The 22790-nt window shown below is 37.3% G+C and overlaps 1 protein-coding gene and 1 long non-coding RNA gene across 3 annotated transcripts in view; one reads left to right on the top strand and one right to left on the bottom strand.

Moving 5' to 3' along the window:
* gpr4 (G protein-coupled receptor 4) lies at positions 1-20160 on the top strand. The gene is made up of 2 exons (XM_027005858.3): positions 1-148; positions 16406-20160. The coding sequence occupies exon 2, from the start codon at positions 16888-16890 to the stop codon at positions 17977-17979; it is 1092 nt and encodes a 363-aa protein (XP_026861659.1). The 5' UTR covers positions 1-148; positions 16406-16887; the 3' UTR covers positions 17980-20160.
* The window catches only part of LOC113574736 (uncharacterized), a 10665-nt gene continuing 1093 nt past the window's right edge, over positions 13219-22790 (bottom strand). For both annotated transcript variants that reach the window (XR_014117776.1, XR_003410349.3), the window contains exons 2-3: positions 22458-22533; positions 13219-13360 (exon numbers count right to left, since the gene is read on the bottom strand). This is a non-coding gene — a long non-coding RNA (uncharacterized LOC113574736). The remainder of the gene's footprint in view (positions 13361-22457; positions 22534-22790) is intronic.

The following is a 22790-nucleotide window of genomic DNA, read 5'->3' on the forward strand; positions in this document are numbered from 1 at the left end:
TCGTGTGAGGGAAGGAACGCGCAAGGGAGGTTGTCACTAAGTTCCGCTTGCAAAATAGCGCACCACTCTCTCCAGGGGAAGTACGGAGATCAGCGCGTTGAATGACAAGGAACTCGGCAGCCTCAGCTGTACTGGAACGTACAAGACAGTAAGTACCTACCTAACGATATTTTACTAGAGGCATTTTTTTTTTTGAGAAGCTTTTAAGTTGAGAGCCCAGTCTATACTGTACAATGGAACGTAGTGCTTCAGTTCAGTTATGTGTTTTTGTTAGTAATGGTTCCCTTAAAAAACATTTTTGTTAAATTAAAAGCACTTTTCTGTCGTACAAGTCTTTTAAAAAACCTTTACCTCATGGTAACACGATGTACCTCATTTGTGGAAAACGAGAGGACTTGGACTTGTTCACACCAATATTTAAAACTAGCCAAATAGTTAACGATCTTGATGATACCGGTTCTCCCACCATAAACGTCTGTTCAGTACCGCGGTGATTTGAATTGGGCTTTTTTTTTTTTTTTGGTGTTGTTTTGTTTTGTTTTTTTGACCGTCCCACTCTTTTAAGAGAACTTATAACAATAAATTATTTGTTACTTACGTAGCCTACATAAGTGTATATCTTTTACTGCTGTACATATCAGTCAAAGCTTAAGTTGTAGGGTATGGTGTCCTGTATGAGTTTAGGATAAATCAGGAAATTAATTTTAACATTACGTTTTGCAGTGGACTATTTGCTGTGACTGTGTGACAGATAATGATAATATTACTTATCCGTCATTATGACTCGATGTGAAGCCTTTAATGAATAAATGAAGTCCGACAGGTAGCTGTTCTTCCTTTTTTGGTGAATACATGAAATATTCATGAAAGCACAGTATAGCTCTTTAGTCTTTTTAGCAAACAGCCATGTTCTTGCATCCCAAACATTCTCAGGCCACTCTCAAAGCCAGTCTCAGGCTCTAGATGCATGGATTTTCCTTTCCTCCATGATGTGATGGGCCATTGACTTTATAGGCATTTTACTGAACTGTGTGCTCTGCAGCCCAGTGTTTTTTTTGTTTTTTTTTGTTTTTTGGGTTTTTTTTTTGAGTGCAGCAGTTTGAAACATGTAGTGCTTGTTAAGGGTAATTTCTTCACATTCATGTCTGATTTTCTTATTTGGTGTTGTGAGAAAAGTTCAAAGACATTTAATCAATCTCCTTTAAATGAACAGTAATTGCCCTCTTGGGGATATGAGATAAGAGTGGACATTTAAAACATGACGAGGAGAAGAGACTAATTACTCCATGGGCCAATGGTGTCCTCCCTCCATTGACCCCCCTCTTTCCTGCTTAATGAGGGTGTTTGAGGGTGTTATGGAAGGGTAATGTCTGTTGTGAAAGGGAAAGTCTTTATCACAGCAGTACAGAACCAATGTAAGGTGTTTTGATAAAACATACCACCAGTATGATCATACAAGTAAGTAATTTGTATTTTGATGTGCGCGCACGCACACACACACACACACACACACACACACACACACACACAACTTTTATATATATATTTATTTATTTTAGTATATGTTCGGTACAAACTGTTTTACAGAGGTAAGTCCGTTAAGTCAAATCCTTGTATAAACCTCATGACCAGTGTCCCTCAGATTGATTGCACAGTGTTTTTCAAATTCTATATTTTTTGTTTTTACTTTTAACCAACAATTTCATACACAGTGTTAATATAACTCGCATAGAGTGATATTTGATATCCAGTTCACTCCACAGTTATGTGTAAACACCACAGCCTCAGCAATGCTATTCATGAGAGAAATACAGCTGACATTCCAAGTGGTTGGACATGCAGAGAACAATATAAACATGACCCTGTTCCTTCCACACCGACTAACCTTCCACACCGACTAACAACTGCTCACTTTTAGTGATGTTAGAAGATGCTAGAAGCATCTATTGTATGTATGTGTTCTTGGCTTCATCTATGTAACTCAAGACATTCTGCATTGAGTGTAACCCATAGACCCTCATGGTCTTCAGGATGAAAGAAAAGTGAGGTGGATAGAGTGGCTGTGATGATAGCTTGCAGAAAATAAATGCAAAATCGATGTGAAGCATTAGTTTAGTACACCATAGGTTTTATATTAGCTCTGCTGTTACGGATGTATGAAAATCACAGGACATTCAAAAGATTTGCATGTTCTGAAGTTGCTTGTTTGGATGCCACATTTATTTACATTTTTGTTTTCAATACAGGCCATTTTTATTTGAGACTTTCTGACTTTATTTATAAAGTGGTTGTTATATGTAAAACAGGAAGTTCTGTACTTATGTACAGAATTTCCTTGCATGCCATTGTTATAACTTCTCAGATGGCAAAAACAATGTCATTTTAAGTAAATATAAAGTAGTTTATATACTTCAGTGTTTTGATGTCCTTCTAAAATAATAAATAAATCTTCGTTTAAGCTTTCGAAATTTTATGCTGTAATGTAGGAGCTGTTGAAAAAGTTGCACTTGCCCTTTCTATCTATCCCTCTATCCCACTCTTTCATACACATATGCACACACACACACACACACACACACACACACACACACACACACACACACACACACTTTTGTGTCTATACCTTATCAGAATAAGGGGTCATATATATTTCACGTTTCATTTAACCAAATAACTACATCAATGCAATAAGAATCATGTAATCATCTAAGATCTTAACAATAACCTTAACCTGAGTAACTAAAATTGTTTTTGCTTGTTCATTTTAACAAAAAAAACAAAAACAACTGAAACATAGCATTTATAAAAAGCAATTTGCCTTAAGCTACTCCTGTTTTTATCTGATTTTCATACACAATCATGGATATTTTGGTTCTGAAAATGTATAAAAACAAACACAACCACCTACACACACACACACACACACACACACACACACACACACACACACAAACAAGGAACAGAAGCTTGGTCTCTAAGATTATAACAACATGTTATGAATATAATTTCAGGTTACCGCTTGCCAAATGCCTGTTTCCCAATCTCAACTCTAAGTGCAGTTTCTCACACAGAATGACAAATCATGATTACTGCTTTTCATCTTTGGTATTTTTTATATTTTGCCCCACTACTGAACTATCTGGTTTATCTTTATCATATGACTTAGTCACAAATTGATTGAAGATATTTTCATAGCATGTGTCAGCACCTTGGATTGCATAAAAACAACATCTCCATGACACCCTTCATTAAATTAAAAAAGCCTTTATTTAGGCATGGTTATGGACAAAGAGCTCTCTCTTTTGACTATGCCATGGCCAGGCTTTTTAATTTACTGAACAGTGCCATGGAGATATTCTGCCTATTAGGCTGTTGAACCCAATCCTATAAAGCACCTTCTAAGTCTGTTTCCCTCCTAGTAGCCCTCTCTGTGGTGAGGTTCTTCTGGACGTTATGTTTTTATTATTTTTAATGCTGCTGTTTGTGGAGGCGACAGAGGTGTGTATGTACAGTCAAAAGGCTGGGTTGAACTTTTACTCTCCAAGGACTCAGCGATGGGTCAAGATTCTCATTCCTCACTCTGACAACTACATTGCTTTCATGTGTTGATATAAAGTCACAATAGTTTTTGAATAATTAATAGTAGTTACTGAATAATGTTATTTAAACACCAAATAAATAAGTGGTGTTTAAATAATGTAAACACATAAGAACATAAATTGAACTAGAGGTAATATTTGAGATGTGGAAGCATTTTTGGGAAACAAAAAATGTCATAATGAGACAGCTTTTCAGTCTGCTGTTCCACAGTATCAAAAAAGGCCATTTTTTGTCAGGACTCCTTGGGACTCTTCATCACTCCTTTGTTGTAGCATCCACATTATACTGCTACACCTGAATCAGACATCTACTTCTAGCAAAAGCCCTTGGAGTTTGTGCCTGTGTCCACAGCAGCAGACCAGTCTGATTTGCATTTAGCCTTGTGAGTAAAACTCTTGAGTGGGGAAACTTTGAGTGGAAAATGTGCCACTTGAAATCATTAATTCTCCCAGTAGGGCGCCCGTTCCGAGCTTGCTAGAGACACGCTGCCGCCTATCCACTGGAGCATGAAACGGACAGGCTGCTAGAACTCTATTAAATACTTGCCTTGTGTTGGTGCCAAGAGAGTTTGACAGGTGCTGCTCAGCTCACCTGCTGAGGTCAGCCTGCATTTTGGACACAATGTAAAGATGCTTTCCACTGCTTAGATCGTGGTCTCTCCAATTTTCATATTTATAGTATGTATGACCACATGACAGAATGTTATAAAATGATCTTATGTTTAGGTTATTTTTCAGAATTTATCAAAATTTAGTTAGGGACATGCTGATAGTTAAGATGTATGGTGAAAAGCTTGCACGATATTTTCAGATTTTCTTTAAGACATGTTTCATATCTAGATACAATATTGTTAAAGCTTCATTTAACAATATTTCTCAGAAGTACCAGTAAAGATGAAAAAAAACCATTTCCTTTCCCAAAGGGGATTTTATTTACCATGTAGAATACAGCTCAACGTGACTAAAATATTGTTGATTAATAAAGGCACACACACAATATCAGATTCTCTCTTTTCTGTAGTGTTCCAAGGCATATACAGGGACAGAATGATCGTATATTATATTTGAAAATGCCAGTATATTAAGCCCAGATAAAACTATAGAGTTAAATGTTAATGTTAAAGTTTAAGATAATGTGGAAGTTTAAGATACCTTTGGAGCAATAGGCTTTTGTCTCGCATATTTCTTTAATCAGAATTGAAACCTTCAACCTCATGGGGAGGCAGTGTGAGTCACATGCAATGCTCTATGAATAACATGTCGTTAGTTGTGGTAAAATCCCTTCCACATTATAAAAAAAATGCTTTAAACACTACTGACTTATACAGCTTTTACCCCAGCTACTGCAAATGTTTTGTCACAAGGCCGAGGATGAATGGTGTGATACACCATTCAGGGAATGGGAACAGGGAAAGACTCATTGGGGTCCTGTTTAATTGCCTACTCATCCATTATGTTGAGTACATTGCAACCCAGTTGAATTAGTTCTTTTTCATCTTAATGTTAATATTTTAAAGGCTTCTGCTGTTTGAACAGACCAGCATCTACATTAGACTCTTGGTGACAATCACAATTTGGGCAAGTGAAAATCTCTCTCCCATCCATCAGTCACAGTCAACACATTCTATTTTAAAGGCAGTTATGTTCAGGGGAAAATTACAGTCCTTTTATTGTTGTTGGTGGTGCAGCCATTATCTGTTCTGCAACCTGCTGAGTTAGAGTACTTGATAAATATAGTGTGAGAGTGCTTATTTGTCAGTTCAGTTTAGAATTGCAGTTTCTGTTTTGTGCCGCCTTGTTCTTTCTTCGTTCAGCTGTAACTCCACATTGAGAAATGCATTTGGTCCACATTTGTGTGTGTTGGACCGATATTTTGAACCTAATAATACAATATATAACCAAAAGAATGTGGACACCTGACCACCACACCTATATGAACTTGTTGGGCATCCCATTCCAACACCATGGGCATTAATATGGATTTCTGCACTTTTCTGGAACATCTTTGTACAATATTTAGGTCTGTGTCTCTATCCATGAGAATTTGTGCCCATTCAATCAAAAGAGCATTTGTGAGATGAGGCAAAGATATTCTCAACTGATATTCCAATTTGTCCCAAAGGTGTTCATTGAGGTGGGGTCAGGACTTAGGCCACAGGAGTTCCTCTATACCATAGTCATCAAACCAAGTCTCTGTGGACCTCACATCATGCACAGGGGCAGAATCATGCTTGAACAGGATAGGGTCTTCCCCAAACTGTTTCCATAAAGCTAGAAGCATATAAATGTCTAAAATGTCTTTTTATACTGTAGCATAAACATTATCCATCACTGGAACTAAGGGGCCTAGCCCAAACCCTGAAAAACAGCCACAGACCCCTCCATTATCCCTCCTCTACCAAACCTCTCTATTGGCATTATGCATTCTGGTAGATAGTATTCACCTGGCATCCATCAAGCCCAGATTTATCCATCTGAATGCCATATAGTGAAGTGTGATTAATCACTTCAGAGAACATGTTTTCACTGCTTCAGAATCCAGTGACAGTGTGCTTTACACCACTCCAGCTAATGCTTTGCATTATGCATTGTGATCTTAGCAGCTGCTCAGCAATGGAAACCCATATCATGAGACTCCCAGCATGAACATCTTGTGAGGATGTTGCTTTCAGATGCAGTTTGGAACGCTGTAATGAGTTATACAATGATTTTTATGTGCTCGCTGCAGCTCAGTTATGTAAGTTTGCATGGTGAACTACCTCGTGGCTGAGCTGTTGTTGCTTCTAATCCATAACACTTACAGTTGACAGTGTCAGATCTAGCAAGGTGGCATACTCTATGACAGTGCCACGGTTACAGTCACTGAGCTCTTACTTGCTGAGCTCAATTCTATTGCCATTGTTTGCCTTTAGAGATTGCATGGCAATGTACATCATTTTACAAACTTGTCAGCAACGGATATGGCTGAAAAACCTGAACTCAATAATTTGGAGCAGTGTCCACATACATTTGGCCATATAGTGCATATATTTTGCACTATCAATTACTCAAAGGCCTATTACTAGTATGATATATAAAATACAGTTCTTTGTGATTCTTACTGATCACTGAGGGTAGTTTATGAAATAAAATGTCACTAGATGTAAGCTTGCTTTCTTATATCAGTTCCACATATTAATGCAGCATATAATCTTAATATCAGACCAGTATTAGGGCAAAGCTGATCAGAGTCAGTTTTTTAATGTGCATTTTAAGTTGCATGTATGTTGTCCATCTTTAAATTCACAACATAAATAAACTACATGCACATGCAGTACTACACAAGATGAGTGGAATAGCCTAGCTGGAAGGTAGATATACTTGATGAGATTACTGAGAAGAACTTTCTGTAGGGTCTGAGTTATGAAAGTTATGAAAGTGGAATGAAATGCATAGCATTTTATGGCTGTGTTGAGTCAACTATTCTTCACTTTTTGACCTGTGCTGATAGACTCCTGGCAAACTGAGACACATACCTTTGATTATTAGTAGCCTATCATCACCTGCTCACAACCCAGAGCAGAAAGAGGCATGTCTGAGGGGGGACAGCCTAAGATGCTTGAATCAGCCTTAAATATAATAATTAATATGAAGTCCAAGCTGCTAAAGTCACTGGAATATAATCAAAGCTCTCCAAACAAGCAGAAATTACAGGTGAGGCAGAGCATCACCAGGGAAGATATCTACTATCTGGTGATGTGGCAGATGGGTCAGAGATGTCAAACTGTCACTGACTACAAAACATTTGCCAAACACTAAATGTAACAATATATATGTAAAATTAAATTAATTACATTTGGTCCACTGTAGCACAGGAGCGGGGTGACTTTTAAAAAAGGCTTTGATTCAGGCAGTTTAGAGGGAAATACCTTTGAAAGTTCATTATGTACTTTAACTCCTTACATTCCAAATACACATTTGTGGGTCTAGAATCTCATTCCTCACTTTAACTACATATCTTTCAAACTATTGTTTATTGTAATTACTAAATAATTCATAGTAGTTGCTAACATGCCCTAAGATTAACAAATAAATAATAAGCATGGAGCCTATGAGGTAAAACTCAAACATTTTATTTCAAATCTAACATGCTGAAGTATACAGCCAAAACAAAGGGAATGTGTTTAAAATTGAATATCAAACCCTGCCATATGATATAAGTCACACATTTGTACCCTTTTTAAACATCATTGTTATAGTATTGGTATGTTTTATTGAAAAATATAATAAAATCCATATTTACAGGTTGTGCCAACAATTAACCCGCTTATAACTAAAAAAACTTTCCATAAAGCCTGTCATATTTTGTATTGAATAATATAAAATAAACAATATAACTATTTAAAAGCTCTTTATTAATATTGTTTATGCCTGCATAAGTGCTCTGTTGCATTTACGTCTCCATGTTTCACACAGAGGTCTTGGAGAAAATCCATGTAAACATTTAATGATGGTTTATTAACTGGATATATACAGAAATGTTCTAATGTAATAAGTCATGCTGTGTTTGATTTAAGCTACAAAATTTTAAGGACCTCTTGATTTCCACTTGATTTCCAATTTAAGAACTTACTTGTAAAAAGCTAAAGTTACTTTTTTACAGTTGGCTTCACTTGTGAACATCAGCTGTAATAGAAGATATAGGATTTTAGGACTTTTCACTGTCAGTACTGAAAGATGGCAAATTCAGAAGATTAAAATTTTTACACTGACCGACAACATTCTTTATTGTAGCACTTTCTTACAACATTTATGTACCCCTTACATCACACATCAACTTCGATTCCAGAAACACTGAAAAATGAAGTCACATTGTTATATATTGCCTGGCAGCATCAGCCCACATACATGGCCCCATCTCATGTCTTGCCAAGTATGGTGCCCTAAGCATCATGTTTTCTAATTTAATACATTTTAGAATTGACCCTGGCAGAGTGAGTGTTGCACTGATTTTTCTACATTTACTTGAACTTTTTGAGTGTAGTTTTGCTGCACCTCATTTCTGGTTGTTTGAAGCACTTCCTTCCTCCATTTGGCTTGCTTTACTCCCTAAGTTGTACTATATCATCTTATATGTAGAACCAGCCTGACATGTGCTTTGTTGACCTGTGCTACTGTTATGCCCTCATGCCCATTAAAGCTGATGTTTCATTCCTTGTAATGCATAACAAAACTCTACCTCTAGCTAATATCTAGAACCTTTTGTGCCAACTACTTGCTTCTCCCCTTTACTTGAAAATGGACTCTTATTTTATGAAGGCTTTTATTACTATACTTTTGAAAAAAGTAAATTTCTCATAATTATATATATATATATATATATATATATATATATATATATATATATATATATATATATATATATATATATATATATATATATATATATATTTGTGTGTGTTTTGGTGACTATTATTAATTTATTATACAATATGGTTAGAGTATTAACTTACTACTATTGTTACTTACATTGATAAAGCTTATAAGCTTATAAACACTGTTTTGAAAGGTACTGTAGCATATTGTGCACTTTACTGCTTCTGTTGTCTTAATCATATATACAACAGCTGTGCTATAAGAAGAAATAAAGTGGAATCATGTTCTAGTCCCTTCCCAGACACTTTTGTGGACATGAACAGTGTGGAACATAGTTAAACCACTTCTGAAAAATAGATTTTAGCCTTAGCCCCCAGATCCATAGACTGTTTGCTTCATGATCACTAACTCACAACCAGGCCAGTTTGAAGCCTGTTCTGTTAATATAAGTCTCATACTCTCATACAGCTTTCTCTAATCTTCAAATCACTATTTGCCAAAAAAAAAAGCTGCATGATGTCACTCAAACACACCCTCTAGGCTGCTCCCTACAGAGAAACTTGTCAGTTCAGTCCTTCCTGTTTGTGCATATGTACTAAATCAACTGTCACTGTTTGTAATTTAGCCTCTAAATACAATAGCTCTAGGAAACTGAAAAATGCAGGATCAGCCTTTAGCTGTATAATGATCTATGAATACATCCCATCTACATTTTGGTCTTTTTTGGAAAATGTTTTTGATTATGGTTGCTGTTAGTGAGTAAAAAAACACAGGGTATACTTCCCAGAATAACTTCACTCTGTCATAGACCCTTCCAAAGCCCTTTTTAAAGCTTGTCCGATCTTAGCTCTCTTGGAGAAATGTCGTGAATTAGTTTTGTGACCATTTTTGTTTGTCCTTTTGTTCTTCCTCAGTACAATTCACAAAAAAACCCTCAGCTGATCTTGCCAGACTGAATTATACTATTCAATGATACTATTGATCTCCCTGAATGAAAGAGTGAATAATCATGGACTCTGTCAAAGTCCTCACATTTACCTGACGCTTTTATCTAAAGCAACTTACAACTGAGTACAACTTGAGCAATTGAGGGTTAAGGGCCTTGCTCAGCCCAACAGTGGCAACTTGAACCAGCAACCTTCCAATTACAAGTCAAGTACCTTAAACACTGAGCTACCACTGTCCATCATGACTAAGCTTCATGATCTCTCTTTCTCTGACCCTCTCTCCCTCTCCCTCCCCCTCCCCCTACCCCTACCCCTTCCTCTCTCCATCCAACATCTCGTTCCTCCCCGGGAAACTGAGTGGTCAATTCTCAGCTCTCCTCGATTTATAAATCTGCCAGGCTCTCTGTCTTCATACTGTGTATATTGTTGTGAGTCTGAGGCTATAATGTGGGGCTATTCACACCAAGGTGGAGGCAGTGTGGAGTCATGGAGGGCTATGAGGAGACCACATCATTGGGGAGGACTGTGTGTATGCTCATTATTTAGTACAACCTTGCAGGATGATCTACAGGGACACCTGTCACAAACACAAAGCCAATAATGGCTCAATGCAGGCCATCTGGCAGCCTGCTTGTACTCACTCAACTGAATCAACAAAGATATGGCATGACTAAATAGAGACACCCTTTTTGAAAGTTGTGGTGTTTAAGAGTTTGTAGTGGAACGTTCTGAGTTCTACTTTATGTGTATCATGTGCATCATGTTCTTGAACAATATTCTGTTTCAAAGGGTTTTCACAAAGCCATTGTTATTTGCATTTATATTCCTTTCATGATATAAAAATAGTGTATTGTCATAGTGTCAGTAGCACAGCATAATTGCCAAGAAAAGTGGGATAATTTGTGGGTCAAGTCTTGACTATGTCTGTGGCTTTTCAGGCCTTCATTAATAAGGCTGACATTCTCGGTCATGCTGAGTGAGTTTGGCTTGACTGTAAAGACCACCATATTTTATGCCGAGAGTGGCTCAGTTAAATGGTAAATTAAACCATCATGCATATTCACAAAGTGTGATTCTAATATGTGGCTGATAACAAGTAACACTCAATTTCTTGTGGTTTTTGGTTGATGACTTTGAGATACTATTTCTTGCCTATCAGCATGTTATTTCTGCATATCTGAAAAAATATGCCCCCAATATGTCTTTTCAAAAAGAGGTTTGATAAGAGCTTGATATTCACTTCTGCATTAGCTTTAACACTTAGCCTAATTGCTGATCTGATCTGATGTTTTTAGTAGGTATATTAATTACACTGCAGTCAGTAGAATTTAATAGACCTGTTTCAAGCGGCATACAGACAGAATGAACAGTGGACACAGATGAGTAAAAGGTCATAGTCTGTCATCTTATTCTGTTAGATGAATTTTGAATTGAATTTTAGTAATACCTGCTGTCAAGAATTGTCTATTGTATTACATTCACAGTTTGAATATAAACAATAATTTACAGTTCTATTAGTTCAACACCATTAGGATCACGGTAATTCAGTGATACAACTAGTATGTAATGATTTATACCTGTAACTGCGTTTATAATTGGCAGCTTAAAGGCGATCTGGATTTTCTGGCTGTTTTTAGTTCTTTTTTTCTGAATAATGCTCTCCTAGCTAGCATATGGAATGGAAGATTTACCATCATCGATGGTAGGTTATTTTTTTTCACAGTTCGTTTTTTTCCCTCAACATATACAGATACGAGATTGACAATATTATAATACAATTTCTAAATAATAATAATAATAATAATAATAATAATAATAATAATAAGCCACACACAAAGGGGATGTTGTTTTAAGTTTCCAGATATAAAAATTCAATTAATTTGCATTCTTTTTTTTTCTTCTACATTTGTAGTGACGCGTGTTTACATTACAAGTACACTCGCCATTAATATTTACATATGGTTTCTCAGATTTAAATTAATTATGGAAATTACTCTAACTTCCTGCTTTAGTCTAGATGGACTGACTGAATCTTCACAACTATGAATCCTGCGGGAAATTCACCCATTTAGCATCCCTCTACCTTCTTAGAAAGATATAGAACAACAGAAAAGTGAACATGCATGGAAATGAGGTTCTGAAATGGAAATGTATCTGGTAAGCATACTGGATGAAATGCATTGTGCTGGAGCAGTAGCTGTGAGTCTCAGCAGGGCCTTTGTGTTTGGAAGTAAAATAATCCCCTCATCCAGGCTAGCAGGCCATATTCCAGACATCATCCACCATGGTGTTTTTATTTTAAGATTACCATCAGCAGTACTCTGCCCAGTCCTTTATAAATGAATTGTGCAACCCTGCATTTTAAGTTTCCTTTCCTTTGACCTTTCCAGCTTGCTCTTCTGTCTTTGAAACTGTGGGATTTAGTTTCCTTTCTGGTAATATTGATGATACTGGTATATACTAATATTCCAAGCATATTATGCTGTGCTGATCATTTATGCTGTGCTGTGCTGTGCAGAACTCAGCTGCTATGGTCAGGCACTTACAGTTAAAAACCTGTGAGGATATAGAAAATTTCCTTCCTTCATTGTTTTAGAGTTCAGAGCCTTATTTCTCACTGTTGGCTCTGTTCCTTCACACTGAACTATTCCTGGGTTTCGCAATCACTCACTTCCTCTGTTAGTTAAATTCCTATGTGAATCACAATTATTGTAATAGTGACAAATTATTCATTGCATGCCAAGAAGATTTAGTGTTTTTTTTAGTATGGTAAAATGCTTGCTGCTGGAAAATTGAGCCCTTGCCACGAAAAACCATTTTCTCTTTTTGTGTAATCAATTATTTTAGTTTTTGATTTTGTACAACTTTTATATTAAAATTACATTAGAATGCTAAATATGCTTCATTTACTTAATTCATGTAGGTCTTTTAAAAATAAAACTTGCAATAATGCTTAATATTATTGTTTTTATTTTGTAGAATGTCTAAAAAACAGTAAATGTATGATGTATGAGTTGTCATTGCAAGGGCTCAATTGTACAAGGAAACAGAAAGCCCAAGCTATGCCCAGCAGTTCTAAGTTGTGTAGAATAAAAGAAAGTAAGTGTTTATGTTGTCTTTTGCTTGGTATTGAAATTGCCATGGTGTCCTGCCCTACAGTGAATACATGTATATGACTATTTATTTTAAATGTACCCTTTATATACTTGGTATCCACTGTTTGTTTGAAAATGGTTAAATTTGCTGAGATGTGTGGCCTTCCTGCCTGCATCCTTTAGCCTGGTACTTGTGGCCAATAAGATGTTGTGGTAAATAGGTTTCATTTTTGCATTTGCCTTTATTTATGCTAACAGAGGAAACAGCCAGCAGTGACTTGAAATTCCTAACTGATGACTTGTGAGATGTCTCTAGTTCTGGGCTGGGCTTCACAATCTGTTGTTGTTCAGAAGAATCCTTGGTCTGACAAAAACAAAGAGATAGAGGATATAAATCAAAATGTAATAACAACTCTATCACTCGATTGTGTAGCTCCAAAAGATCTTTTCTGGAATATTTTTTCATCAAGTCCATCAAACAATATCATCTGTTTCAGTGGAGGTTTTATTGCTAGTGTTTCTTATATGATAGGGTACAAGATGATAAAATAGGATATGAAACAATATGCTATACATAACAAGAGGAACACACTTCATTGTCATATCCTATATTTAAATGCAAACATTAAAAATAAATACATGTGCAGAATTCATGTCAGGCTCACTTCCATACGTCCATGTCTCTAATTGGGACATTTCATTACCAAATCAAACATAATAATGAATTGGTCACTCAGGCTATGATCACCAATGACTCTGTTCAGATGTCTTTCATAATTTTTATACTGTTCTCAATTGGAAGCATATGCGATATATGATTGGACACTTGTAACTTTGATATTTATCATTATTGAACAAGCTGGAAAGAAACACAGGTATAATGTCATTATGTGGAATATGCAGTTTGTCAGACGGGATGAGCAGAGATGGAGTAGAATGCAGTATGACATAGTTTAATGATAAACAGGGGTAATCCAAAGGTTTAGTCAGAAAACAGGCAAAATCCAATCTGAGAATAGGAAATAGAGTGAATCCAAATAACAAACATATAGACGTTATCCAGAGAGTACTAATGCAACGGCTCAGAAACATATGGCAGGCAAACCGAGACTTTGCAAGGACAAACAATACAAATGGAACCTCAATAAGGAGAACCATTAGGGAAAACCAGACACAGGAGGCTTGTGGGTAGTGTAGTCCGATGAGGGCCTAGTCTGGCTACGTGACACAGTTGTTATGATGATCAGTATCAGGCATCTTTTCAGCAGCCTTTGGCTATGACACTCTATGAGGCTCTACTCCATATAAACTATAATAATATCAAATAATAATAATAATATCAAAGATTGAAAATGTACCCCAACCACATTTTCCACTCTGGATTTTGTTTTCTCACAAACCCTGCCCCTTAAAATGAAAATGGACGATTGTGTAATATGATTTAAATAGAGAGTGTAATAAACTATATATCAAGGGAGATGACCCTTATTTTTCTGCCATTATGTCAGTATATGATGTTGTAGTGTAAGGAAATATACAAAACTTGAATACATTTGAATTGGATCAATAGTTGCTATCCCTTGTTTTGTTTACTGTTCATTGTTACAAAGGGAAGCCTCTCTAATAAGCCTCATCTGAACTTGAGAAGTAGCTAACTCATGAGCACTGATCAAACCCCATTCGCCTCTGAGCCTCTGACTGCAATGTACTTCTTCTGGCTGTTCGTATGCCTGAGTCACTGGCTGGAGTCACCTAGCATGTAAATATGCACAATAATACCTTTTTCTATCTTTAGCCATGGCTTTAGCCTGATAGAATTTTTGACACTAACCTGTCTATGAGGATATATATTTGATAGAGACTACAAAGCACTTCTGTAAGCCTCTCTAGACAACAGTAACAAATGCAAATGTAAATTCATAAGTGCTTCGTAAGTACAAAGAGTCAGTCAAAGCCTGTTGAGACAAGCCTGATTATTGTGACATTTTTTATTCTGATGGTAAAAATGGAAACTGATAAGGTTGTCAGTAACTATTTTTTATCAACAAAATTAGTACATGATTCTAATCTAAGACAGGCCTTATTTGTTTTGATTATGTGTTTACTCCTGCTATGTCTCCAATAATAAAATTATTAGTCTATGTAAAATGCAATGTAAAATCCATGTAAAATGCAATTCACATGATTTGTCCTGTCTTATGAAGATAATTTATATTGTGTAACTGTCGGATCAGTGAATAATCAATCAGTTTTCAATCAGTTTTCCATTTTTGAGTGAAAACCCTGAATTCAAGTGTTTTATCCCAGCTGGATTATATTGCAACATACTACAACATATGTTTATTCATCCTGATAGAAGATGCATTCCTGCTGCCTAAATCAGAGTTTGAAATTGTTTTTTGGAGATTACGTCATATCTACCATGTAAAACTCCCTTTCTTCTTCCTCCACATACACAACCCTAAAATAATCTGTAGTTGTGTAGATGCCAAACATCCCTCTTTCTTGGAAATTTCTCCCGGGTTTTAGGGATGTATAAGGAACCATCAATGTCAGCCATCCCTCATGATAACATATACAATAGTATTAAAATATTTATTGTTAAAAATAAATAACATCACAGAGCAGTTTGATTATAAGCTTGTAATTGAATGGTGGGATGTGGTCCAATCTGTGTACACTTCAGTATTTTTGCTAGAGTGATGAATAAATTGATTTAGCAAAATGCTGTCAGGTTTGTCAGTGTGTACAGAGGCACTGAAGTTTAGAAGCAGCTACCTCTTGTGAACCTTGTTTACTGACATTTGCTAATTCTACGTACCCAACATTTCATTTTATCTCCTCTGCTCAGCCATTGTCCATGTAAGCCTATGTCCCAGGAGAGATGTAAACAGCCCTGAGCCCAAAAACAGCTTTGCTTTCCTCTGTGTAGCTTTGAGACGACAGCATAGTTTAACGGCTACACTCTTAACAAAAATGCTTTTGTTATCATTCACTGAGCACTGTGGCTTTAGCAGTTGATACTGGTAACCCAATAATAAGTAAAGGAGAAAACGTACAATACAAGCTATTTCTGTAAGATTGATCTTTCCAATTAGAATTCTAGGTCAGTCGATTTCACTTATATACCTTTGCACAGGGAACACTGAGTCATGCCTTACATTGCCCATTATAGTACATTCTGCTGCTGACATCAAGCTGATGTCTCCTGAATGTAATGTATCAGACAAACATTTTTCAAATAATATGTCCATCACACTCAAATAAACTCAAGCATTCCATTATTTAAAGACAATAATTTAACACCTGCTGTTTTAGCACATTTTAAAAAAATATGAAAAGGCTCAGAGCTTCAAGCATGGAACCCTGGTGCATACTGATATTATCTCACATCTCCTTTATTTTGCAGATGGACATAGCTGATGGGGCCAAACAAAATAAATCAGAGAGCTGTGTCCAGTGAGAACTCAGATGGAGGAGACCATGCTGTGGAGGCCAGACATCACACGCTGCTGAAAGAAGCGGACCCTTTTTCATTTGCTTTTCACTCGCTGATTAATAGCAAGTTCACCATCAAGGCTGCACACATGGGAATAGCTGGAAATATGAGTCGCCGGGAGGCTAAAGGTGCATCTATGAAGTGTGACCGAGACATGTGATGCCCTCAGCTGGCCATGCATGAGCATGGACTGTTGTTTTTTATGTGTCAGAGTTGTACACTGAAGACATATGAGGAAAAACTATAAGGCATGTAGGCATTTTGTAGATATGGACCATAGCAGTGCTTATATTTTATGGCAAGACTGACCAAACATGGCCTGACTCAGGACTTAGGAGAGTTACCTCTTTCTTGATTATTATATCAAGTTTTAAAAGCATTCAGAAGAGATCATGTGCAACATCTCAGACTCCTGCAATGTTGACTCAAACATTGACCCATTTTTCCAGCCAGTGCTGTACATTATCGTCATTGTCCTTGGCTTCCCTACGAACTGTACAGCTTTGTGGGCTGCCTACATGCAGGTGAAGCAAAAAAATGAGCTTGGTGTGTACTTAATCAACCTTTCCGTGGCAGACCTCTTGTACATAGCCACCTTGCCATTGTGGATTGACTACTTCCTCCAACATGACAACTGGATCCATGGGCCAGGATCCTGTAAGCTCTTCGGCTTCATCTTCTACACAAACATATATGTCAGCATCGCGTTCCTCTGCTGCATTTCCGTGGATCGCTACCTGGCAGTGGCACATCCGCTCAAATTCGCCAAGGTGCGGCGTGTCAAGACAGCCATCCTGGTCAGCGTTGTCATCTGGGTCATAGAAGTGGTGGCCAACTCAGCGCCTCTCTTCCATGATGAGCTCTTTGAGGCCCGCCTGAACCGCACCTTCTGCTTCGAGAGGTACCCGATGCAGGACTGGGTGGCAGGCATGAACCTTTACCGCATCTTTCTGGGCTTTCTGGCTCCCTGGTGCTGCATGCTGGCGGCATACGGAGGCATCCTGAAGGCAGTGCGTGGCAACGTCTCCACTGAGCGGCAGGAGAAGGCCAAGATCAAGCGCCTGGCCCTCAGCCTCATCCTCATTGTGCTGCTGTGCTTCGCGCCCTACCACATGCTTCTGCTTTGGCGCAGCGTGCTCTTCCTTGGCAACCCTTGTGACTGTGGTGTAGAGGAGAGGCTCTTTGCTGCCTACCATGTGACACTGGCACTCACCAGCCTCAACTGTGTGGCTGACCCAATCCTTTACTGTTTTGTCAACGAAGGGGCACGTAATGATGTCAGCCGCGCACTCTACGCCCTGATAGGCCTCTTCCACAGGGGGCAGGTCACAGAGACACTGATGAGTGGGTCCATCACTGTGGAAACACCCTTGGCTAGCAAGAAGCCTGACCTCTATGGCGAGGTCAAAACAAATGCCTACAAAAATGACATTGAGGTGCTGAAGGAAGAGTGCCTTCAGATGACCAAACTTAGTGTTAAATAGTAAGCTTGTGAAAATGAAGACTCCATATGTAGGGACAACTTTGTCAAGCAAATTTCAGGGACTGTGTGCTACCAGTTTGTTCTCAAACAGAGAGCCTGTTTTAGAATAAACTGTTGATGCATATGCCTCCTCTGTCTGAATGTTATGCCGGATGCCTTGTTTATTATTGTTAAGATTTTTATCATTTGCAGACGATACTGTTTTCTTTATCCTCATTGACTCCTGCTACTGTGATTCATCAGTACTTGTTATGAGCATCTTCCTTTATTTATTTATAGCTCATACCACAATAAACCTCAAAACAAGTACAAAATGGCCAGAAAATACAGGCTATCATGGCAGGGCTGTTTGTGAATTCTGAAACAGTCTTTGCATTCTCTGAAACAGTTTATGCTGCAAACCCCTTAACAATATAGGACTAAACAGTTTCTTAGTGCATCACACTATATATGCTAATCTTGAAAATCATTAAGTTATTTTTTTAATTATCCTCCATTTTACATACCTCACCTTGTATCTAAATACATCCTTCGTAAAAAGAACATTGCACATGCTTTATCCTGTACCTCATGGCTGGTACAGAAAACTGAATGTAAATTGAAGACATTACATGTACAATAATGAGAGTGATCTACCCTTTCTGTTTCATTTTGTGAGCCGCAAAATGTTGTCTTTTCAAACTCCTTACTGTACCATTACGTATAATTCTATTTTTACCACAGAGCTTTTCAAAAACATAAATAGTTATGTGATATATGATGTCATACTGTGCAAATTGGCATATTGTTCAAGATACTGTGCAAAGATATACTGTAGTGTAAATTAGTATCCAGTTGCTTTTCACTGAACACTAAAATGTATTTCTAATGCATTTTTTTTACTGAGTGATGTTATTCGCTTTAAAAATTTGTGATAAAGGTTTTGGGTGTCAGAACATTTTGGAGGCTAAATGTATTATTTTGCATAAATGATCATGTTTGGGGGTTTGCAGTAACTGTTTTGAAAATGGGACAATATTCCAAGAACTCCTGTAAGTACCTGAGACTTATATTAAGACAGTTTGAGTGAAATATCATTAATATGTCTGAGACCTGTCTACATGATGCTTGAGAGGAAGAGGCATGTTATTTACTAAATTACATGCCTCATTCAGTTCAGTCTCCTGTTTGTTTGAGCCACAGAGACCCAAAATGAAAACGTGTCCAAATAATAGACTTTGCACATGTTTACAATTGAGTCCTGATGCCTTCTTGGGGCTCTTCACTGTAAATTCTGAATTCTCTCCATCAGCTAGAGGTTTGCAACTCAACTAAGCATACCTGTCCAGTCAAACTGAAATAAATTACCAGTTTAATTAGTTTATTCTGTTTGTGGTTCCTCCTTCTACTGCAGGTTTGTTTTTTATAGCAGAAGAGAGACTCTTGAGGACAAAGATATTTAGTCTGTTTTCTGGGTCTGGAAATGTAATCAAAGCAAGTCTACGCAAATTAGAGCTTACGTGCAAGTGTTAATAAGTAGGCCTTTGGTCTTTTCACAGGGTGTTCAAAGTGCTTGTGTACACCAGAACAAGGCTGAACATTACCAGTTGCATGTCAGCACAGCTCTTATCATTATGTAGCCTTAAACCATGGTTCTCTTGAGGCGTGACCAAACAGCAGTGCTTGGCTGATGACAGAGGAAAACATACATCAATATAGTGCACCTTGAGCTTGCGCTAGCCAATCTAGCCTCTCACCTGTTAATCAACCTGCACACTGTGCTAAGGCTGACTTCCTGACCCATGTATCCCTGGAGAGGCTTGCTGCCTATTCCGGGTCAGTGGTCACTAGGTCATGTTTCACCTGATTAAAATTGAACACCTTGTCATTTTGTCTGTACCTTGTCACCCTAGCTCAATGAGGTTGACCAGTGACCTGAGCAGTAGCAAGGTCAATGTGCTTTTATCTAAAGATGGCAAATTGCACTGATGTGCCTGCTGTAAGTCCTAGAGGAAGAACTAGGTAGTAACTGAGACATTAGATGAAAACATGTTGCAATGCAATTTCTTTTGAAAGAACTTGTGTTGCATTAGTGATGCAATCTATAAGTGATGGCACAAGGAGGTCAAATGGTATTCAGACCATGGTTTTAAAGTGTCTGTCAGAGAGAAAAATAAAGGTTTTATGGATTGTTGATAATATACTTATGACTATGAGGGTTTATTAGTAACTTGCTACTCTAAAATCTTAGAAAGTGAGATTTCCAAAGGTTTTATTTAAATGTAAGAAGACATTTCCCCTACACTTCATAAACATATATCAAACCATTTTGCCTCTACAAAGAGTCACATTATATCTTTGGTTTTCAATGTGTCACATTTGGCATAAACAAACGCCACCGCTAACTGTGTAAGATGGAGCTATGCTAGTTAATCATTAAAGCCCTCCCAAGAAATGGACAATACATTGCTACAGTAACACCAGAATTAGCAAAGAACTTGCTAACACAGAGCAAGGTAAATTTATATATAAATTAACTATACTTGAAGTATGGATCTTATTGTTTGAAAACCTTTGCTGCTGCAGTCCTTAAAACCTCACATTCAAGTAGCAGCAATTCTTGATTGGACCTTAAATGCATCAAAATGCAAAAGTTTCTAGAAAAGGGATCATCATTTCTGTATATACACTAACCTACTTTTTGGAAACCATGCCAAGACTAATATAGTGGCATTAATGGTTTATATAGTTGTCTCAAATACTGCTGAAAACAAATAAGCAAATCATGTTAATTACCATTGTTTATGTCCAGATAATGCACATTATGCTCTGCTCACTACAGAAAGACTGTACTGTACTGACATATTTTCTATAGAATGCACTTCCCAAACAGCTAGTGCTGAGAGGACAGACATCAGTAAATTCATAGTAAGACTGGCTCCCTGTGATTCAACCCTGCCAGATGTGAGAGAATTAAGATGAGCTATAATACATTTTTGTCTTCAGGTTGGTATGAACTTGATTGCAGTACAAAACCGTTAGTTATTATATACACAAATGCTAAGGGTCATGTCCTACACGTTTGTGATAATATTTTGTAATATGTAAATGTATTATGAAGAAACATTTTGCTTAGATGTAGTTAGTTTTTGGGAGATTGTAGCAGCAGGGATTTCACAAAGACAATATGTTTGTTATATTTGTATTATGGCATGTGTTCATTTAATTTCTGGTAATACTTTCTAAATAACTAGTGAAGCACTTAAACAACCCTTCCCATAAGAAATTGCATACCTGAAGCTATAGTCCGTAGAGTGCATAAGCATCTGAACTGTGACACATTTTGTTACTTGCATTCTATATTCCAGTATATTGGATTTTAAATTAAACAATGACATTTTAAGTAACGGATATAGGAATAAATATACCCAGATATGGATTCTTAGACTGAATTATTTGACCACTCTCAGACTCTTAGGGTTTCAATTTGTGTTGAATTGGACTTGAATAGTACAGGGCAACCCTCAGGGACCACCAGACAATCCTTTTCAGCACCTAACACAACTGAACTAAACAATCAAGAACACTGGTAAAACTGGTAAACAAATACCTGGTACAGTTGTTCTATGGCAGGAAAACCCCTATAAAAACAGACTGTGGTAATATATACATAAATTATACATTAAAAGTCTTTCTACAATTAGTGAGGGGTGATTTGAGGATCTGCAAAGGGAGGTGTGGGAATTATGCCCCAGGGTATGCCTGGCTTCTTTCTAATGTCACATTGTTTGCTGGGGGTCCTATTGAGACACTAGTTCAGTACACAGCTGCACTCCCTGCTGACTGTGAGACTGGAGGATGGGGGTGGACTTAAATCCCCCATGTTCTCATCTCCTTTGTGAATAGCCCCTTAAAATGCACTGATGCTTAAAAAGAGGAACACCAAAAGATGACCTCCTGCACATGGAACAGAATTCTCCAGGCCAAGCCTCAAACTCTTTTCACACAAATAAGAAAAAAATGCTCCAGAATGTTCTTTTAAAGCAAATTATTGTATGCACACATATATACAGCCTTGAATATTGTCATCTTATGTGTGCGTGCGTGTGCTGAGGTGCCGTTTACATGTCAAAACAAATCCATCACCTTTTTCACAGTCCATTGTACAATGTTTAATATCGCATGTCATTATACTGATATGAGTTGCTGATTACCCTTAAAATTTAGTAATGATTAACAAGTAATGATTGTGATAGGAAATATGTGTGCATATGAATGCCAGATATCTTAGAAAGTTGTCAACTATTCCTAAAGACAGTAACATAAGATACAGAGATACTTTGGATATGAACATAAAGTAGCAAACACTTAACCTACTTAACCTATCCAGGAGAGCTTTCAACTGTATTGTCCTTTTCTGAATATAAATGAAAACAACTTTACATTTTGCTTGGAGCTTTGTATACAAGCAAAATTCTAAAATAGAAAGAAAAAAAGTACCCATTCAAATGTAACTTTGTCCTGTCTGTTGTTTCCACCTTTGCAGAAGTATCCCATTCAGCCTGGAGGAGGAAGCCTGTGTAGATGTAAATATATGCATCACATCAGACAGGGAGCACTGAGTTTAAGGAGGTCCCTCTCAAATTACATAATGGTTATACTTTACATGCTGCATGGCGAGTTTTCCCACAGTTTCAAACCCGTGATGACCTTAGAAAAATAAACACTGCAGAATAAGACAACACCATCCATGTGATGCAATAGAATGGTGCCTTCCACAAAAGTGGATATTTTATCAAGTTCCTTAGAGGTGTCAGCTATTCCCAGGCATTT

Source organism: Electrophorus electricus, chromosome 17, assembly GCF_041902795.1.
Source record: "Electrophorus electricus isolate QZ-2024a chromosome 17, ASM4190279v1, whole genome shotgun sequence".
NCBI classification, from domain to species: domain Eukaryota; kingdom Metazoa; phylum Chordata; class Actinopteri; order Gymnotiformes; family Gymnotidae; genus Electrophorus; species Electrophorus electricus.